Genomic DNA, 5,759 nt, shown 5'->3' on the forward strand with positions numbered 1-5,759 from the left:
CGTCTCAAACACCCGGACGGGCGGACCGATCACTGACTGGTCATAAAAAACCGACCCACCTGGGCGCATCAAACGCCAGGGCTGTCCGGCACCCCTCATATCCTGCCAAATGTAGGGCGGATATTGGGCGGCCCGAGTATGCCCGAGCGCGTCCGCCATGTCGGAGCTGGCAGGCCTGGCCACCACCAACCCCGCGGCTATCCCACAAAAAACCCCAATCCAACTCCTCGCTCGGAACCCTAGCTCACTCACTCTCCTCTCCCCTCTCCGATTCCGATCCAATCCGGTGCAATTCGAGCTCCAGCAATCACTCTGGCTCCGACGTCGACCTTGACAAGGAGTTGGCCCTCCGCATTGCCTTCAAGGTGTCACGGGCGTTTGAGGTGCCGAATTTGCCAATTCCGGCTGTAGAGGCTCTTACATCCTGGAACGTGGTGAAGATTGACATTTGGTAATCTACTAACCAAAAACCATTTTCATATCCTGGGTCTGACATTGTCTACTGATAGAACATCATTTATACTGGTTGAAGAAAACCCATGTTAGGTGGTTGAGCTTGCACCCAGAAGCAGAGGCCTGAGGTTTTAACCCCTTCTCCAAAAAATGTTGGTCACACCCAGAGACCACCTCTACAGACTAAAGTGAACTCCCCATCTGGATCCAATACATGGCTATGTGGATATAGATGTCGGCGGTGGAAAATTAAAATATAGATGTCGGCGATGAAAAATTAAAGCCACATACACCGTTTTCTAGAAAACGTGACCAAAAGAACATGCGAGAAATAAGTGTTGGGTCATCTCATCCTCATCACGACAACAATATTTGTCAAGTTTTTAATACACATACGTACATTGCAAGGACGGTCGACGGAGCATGTGGATTGGACATGTATGTAGTATTATTGAGTTCTAAACAGGATAATATGGCCTTGTCCAGTTTTCACAAGCAGATAACAGTCAGTGACAAAAAGAACATGTGAGAAGTAAGTGTTGGATCGAAAAAACAAAAGGCATTCTGGGGTATAATCTGACTATTGTACTCGGTTTACACATGTAAGTTGAGCATAGAACTCATCTTACAAGACATGTGTCAGCCCCTGTGAGCTCCTATGACCAAATGGCACTGCCAATACAGGTCTAAACCGAGAGCAAGGCACACACCTTACATATAAGGCGTGAGCAGATTAATGTTCTCGGCTTACATATACAACTTGAACAGAAAGAAACACGAGCTCGGTTTACACATGTAAGCCGAGCATAGACCGCGTCTTACAAGACACGTGTAAGCTCCTTGGAACTCCTAGGACGAAATGACATTGCCAGTACAGATTTAAGCCGAGAGCAAGGTACATGGCTTACATATAAGCCATGACTAGATTAATGTTCTCGGCTTACATATACGCCTTGCACAGAGAGAAATACGGTCACAGCTTATTCCTGGGCACTGGCACCATGTGATTACTCCATGTAGGAAAATTAAGCCGAGAGTGACACTCGGCTTACAGAGGGCCCACGTGGTGCCTTTAGGTTGCTAGGAGCCAGGGTTTTTCTTTTAGAGAGGGGTCAATGCCTAGTTCATAGTACTAAGACTACTCATAGTGGGAATTAACATATGTGTGGTGTCATGCAACACTTCATATAAGTTATATGTATAACTCATCTTATCAGTATGTGTGATGTTACTTATAGTGTGAGTAACATACTATATTATCGCATGAATCTCTTTCCTCATTAATTATTTACCATATCATCTATTTTGCCTGCATATATATGATGTTACCACCTACCTCTGTTCTGGTTTATTGGTTTTAACTAATAAAGTATTAATGCATGTCACCAAAAATTTATAGCGTTGTATTTGTATTTAAACATAGATTACAACAATATTATTTTTCATGACAAGAATTAACATTTTGTTAGTTATAAGTAAAATCAAAATTTAGTATAAAATACAAAGGGATCAATAAATCAGGATGGAGGTAGCATGCTACTTCCACTATGGGTAGTCTAAAAAGACCTATTGTTCGGTTTTTTCACTACGTAGTGTGTGGATGAAGAACAAAGCGCGATCGTGCACCCATCACGATCGTCTAGGGAATCTCCGCTCCCTAGTAGAAGTAGTACGTATCCTTGGCGCATCGGAGACGACGACGAGACGGGCGGTTCGTTCCGGACGACAACCAAACTTGCCCTGCAAATATCTGGTCGTCTCGCTCGCATAGCGATCCACGCCAGTTTACAGTAGAACATCCTAGCGTACTCGATATATTTAGTCTGTGCCGCATGCGTATATACAGTGCAGTTTATCCCCAGCCTTCTCTCGAGTGAGCTCAAGAAAATAACAGGCGCCATGACCACGGAGCAAGCAATTTATCTCGTCTTGGCTCTCCTCCTGCCTCTCCTGCTCCTCAAGTTCATCAGGAAGCGCGGCCACGGCGCTGGGCAGCAGCTGCCGCCTGGCCCTTGGCGGCTACCGGTCATCGGCAGCCTGCACCACATCACCGGCAACCCACTAGTCCACCGTGCCTTCGCGGACATCGCGCGCCGGCTGGGCGACGCGCCGCTAGTATACCTCAAGCTCGGCGAGGTGCCGGTGGTGGTGGCCTCTTCTACCGAGGCCGCGCGCGAGGTCATGAAGACGCAGGACGTCACGTTTGCGACGCGGCCGTGGAGCCCCACCACCAAGATCATCATGTCCGATGGGGTCGGGCTGGCGTTCGCGCCCTACGGCGCTCACTGGCGCCAGCTCCGCAAGATCTGCATCATGGAGCTGCTCAGCGCCCGCCGGGTGCAGTCGTTCCGCAACGTCTGGGAGGAGGAGGTGACGCGCCTCGTCGCCGTCATTTCAGCTAGTACCGGCGAGCCCATCAACGTCAGCAAGCGGCTCGCCATGCTCATCGCAGACATGACCTTGCGCGCCATGATCGGGGACAGGTTCAGCAAGCGGGAAGAATTCCTGGAGGTGCTCCAACAGGGGGTCAAGATCCTTTCGGGGTTTAACCTCGGCGACCTCTTCCCCTCATCCTGGCTCGTCGGCTTCGTTAGCGGCTCCGCCCGACAGGCGTGGGAGAATCACACCAAGGCCTTCGAGCTCATCGACTGCGCCATCAAGCAGCACGAGGAGGTGAAGGCCGCCGCCGCCGCGTCCAACGGCGACGGGAAGGAAGGGGAGCAGGAGGACCTATTGGACGTGCTCCTCAGGATACAGAAGGAAGGCGGCCACGACGTCCCTTTCACCATGGGAGCCATCAAGTGTCTATTAGTGGTAAGCTACCACCCGGCTAATTGTTTTCATTCACTAACTAGTAAATTTTAATTTTCTAAATTTGCATGATTTGCAGGACCTGTTTAGTGCTGGGAGCGAGACGTCGGCGACGACTCTCATCTGGGCCATGTCAGAGTTGATGAGGAACCCAACCACCATGGCAAAAGCACAAGCCGAAGTACGTAACCACCTACAAGGAAAGCCAAGCGTAACTGAGGACGACCTGGCTGACCTCAAGTACATGAGGCTGGTCATCAAGGAGACGCTCAGGCTGCATCCGTCGGTGCCCCTACTGCTGCCGCGCGAGGTCACCGAGGCGTGCAAGGTCCTCGGCTACGACATGCCGACGGGCACCACCGTGTTTGTGAACACGTGGGCGATCTGCCGAGACCCCAAGCACTGGGATGCTCCAGAGGAGTTCAGGCCGGAGCGGTTCGAGTCGGGCGAAGTGGACTTCAAGGGAACCAACTTCGAGTACACACCGTTCGGGGCAGGCCGAAGGATCTGTCCGGGGATGCTGTTCGCGCAGTCTAGCATGGAGCTGGCCCTTGCTGCCCTCCTCTACCATTTTGATTGGGAGCTTCCTGCCGGAGGGGAGTTGGATATGGAGGAGGAGATGGGCATCGCCGTCGGCCGGAAGAACGACCTGTATCTGTATGCCAAAGTCGTCGTGCCGCTTAATTAACGCCTCCTTCGTATGTCGCATATTGCAATTAGTACACAAATTTCTTGTACATTTTGTTACCAGTGTGTTATGGTGGTAAGTACTGTACTGTTTTCATGATTTATTAAAAAATCAATAATAATTTTTTTTCGAAACGGAGGCAAAAGATTTGCCTCATCGATTAATTAAGAAGAAGAGAGTTGACCAGTTAATTAACGGAAAACCGGGCGAAAACCGATACATATAGACCACATACGGACTACTCGCTGAGAAAGAAACTGCATAACCACACGGTTAACCCGACAAACATACATAGGACGAAACAATCATGATCCTTCACACTTCTACATCGCAAAGAAACCCCCAACGAAACCAAGGTTAAAGACAACAGACACCACCAAATCCATGGAGACGAGCCAATCGAGGATGGTGGTCGAAGAGATTGAGTATCATCCATTAAACAGCCGCTGACGCCTTACCAGTGACGCCACTCTTCTTGCCTATGCTCCTGAGAGCCTTCTTCACCTGCTTGATTTTGCCCGTAGAAGCCTCCTCCGCTACGAGGCAAGCAATCGCCTTGCCAGATCCAGGACTAACTGCCTCCAAACGGGTGAGCAAGCCGCCGAGCTTTTTCACGAAGACCAACTCGTCAATATGTGCCAACATACCATCACGGTCAAAGATGGGCGGCCGGATGGACTTTACCGCCTCAGAATTAGGTGCCAAAGCACCTACACCCACAGACGGCACCTGGCCAACAGCCACAGGTGAGAGAGCAATAGCAACATCCAACCCTCCATGGTCCACAAAGGCGAGTGGCTGACTGTGCTCCAACGACGGTGGTGAGGTCGAGGTCGGCATCATCAAGGCCCCTCCAAGCGACTCCATCTCCATAGGAAGCACCATCGAAATAGGCGAAGTGGGCTCCCCACAAAGCTTTTGCAGCTCAGGCATAATCTGAAGCACCGGAGCCACGACCTCGATAACAGCTTCACTTCCAGAAGTAATCGGCACGATAGGCAACGGCGATGGGCAGGATGCACTGCGAGGGGAGAGATCTCCATACATGCCAGCTTCCTCATCGGCCGAATTAACATGGATCTCGGGCAGCAGGGACATAACAGGCACAACCTGGAGCTTGGCAAGAGCGGCCTCTGCATTTGCCAAAACACTCCCAACTCTCGCCAAGCAGTCTTGCAGCTCGGTGCGGAGCAGCACAACCTGCTCCATGAGGACCAACTGTTACGGTACATCTGTCGGGGTAGCATCGTTGGCAGGAGCAAACATCGGGGTAGCATCGTTGGCAGGAGCAGACATTGGTGGATTCAGTGGAGTAACATGACTTAGCGGCGTAGTCTGGTCCCTGGGTTGTTTTGCGTGGCAAAAGCGAGCAATGTGGCCAAAGCGAAGGCAGTTCCTGGACCGAACTGGGTCCCTACAAGAGCGGGCATGATGACCTCTGCAGAGGCACCGAAAGCATCGGTCCCTCAGCCACGCCGGAGGAGTCGGTTGTGCATTAGAAGCGGGACGCCGGAAGTCTATTGAAGATGGTGAATGACGGCGCCCCTTGACGAGGTGCCAGTCCCCAAATGAATCTTCATGAGGTGCCGGCGCACAACACATGAGAGCAGCTTGAGACTTCTCCTTGCGGAAGCATCCAAGCCAATCTCCCCAAGCCGAATGCACGGGAGAAGTGACTGGGATGGTGCAAGACATGCTTGCAGAGTCGCCTGATGCCAGCGGCGACGACAACGACGTTCGGGGAGCAGTGTACTCAGTCGGCGTAGCCGTCGATAGGGGTGCAGGAGTCGATGCCGGAGGCGGCGAC

The 5,759-nt window shown here is 51.5% G+C and overlaps 1 protein-coding gene across 1 annotated transcript; it reads left to right on the forward strand.

Moving 5' to 3' along the window:
• Positions 1-2,352: 2,352 nt before the first annotated feature.
• On the forward strand, positions 2,353-3,952 carry LOC125540870 (desmethyl-deoxy-podophyllotoxin synthase-like). Its single transcript, XM_048704407.1, has 2 exons — positions 2,353-3,267; positions 3,344-3,952. Exons 1-2 carry the CDS (start codon positions 2,353-2,355, stop codon positions 3,950-3,952), a joined length of 1,524 nt encoding a protein of 507 aa, XP_048560364.1.
• The last annotated feature ends 1,807 nt before the right edge of the window (positions 3,953-5,759 follow it).

This window comes from Triticum urartu, chromosome 2 (genome assembly GCF_003073215.2).
Source record: "Triticum urartu cultivar G1812 chromosome 2, Tu2.1, whole genome shotgun sequence".
Classification (NCBI taxonomy): domain Eukaryota; kingdom Viridiplantae; phylum Streptophyta; class Magnoliopsida; order Poales; family Poaceae; genus Triticum; species Triticum urartu.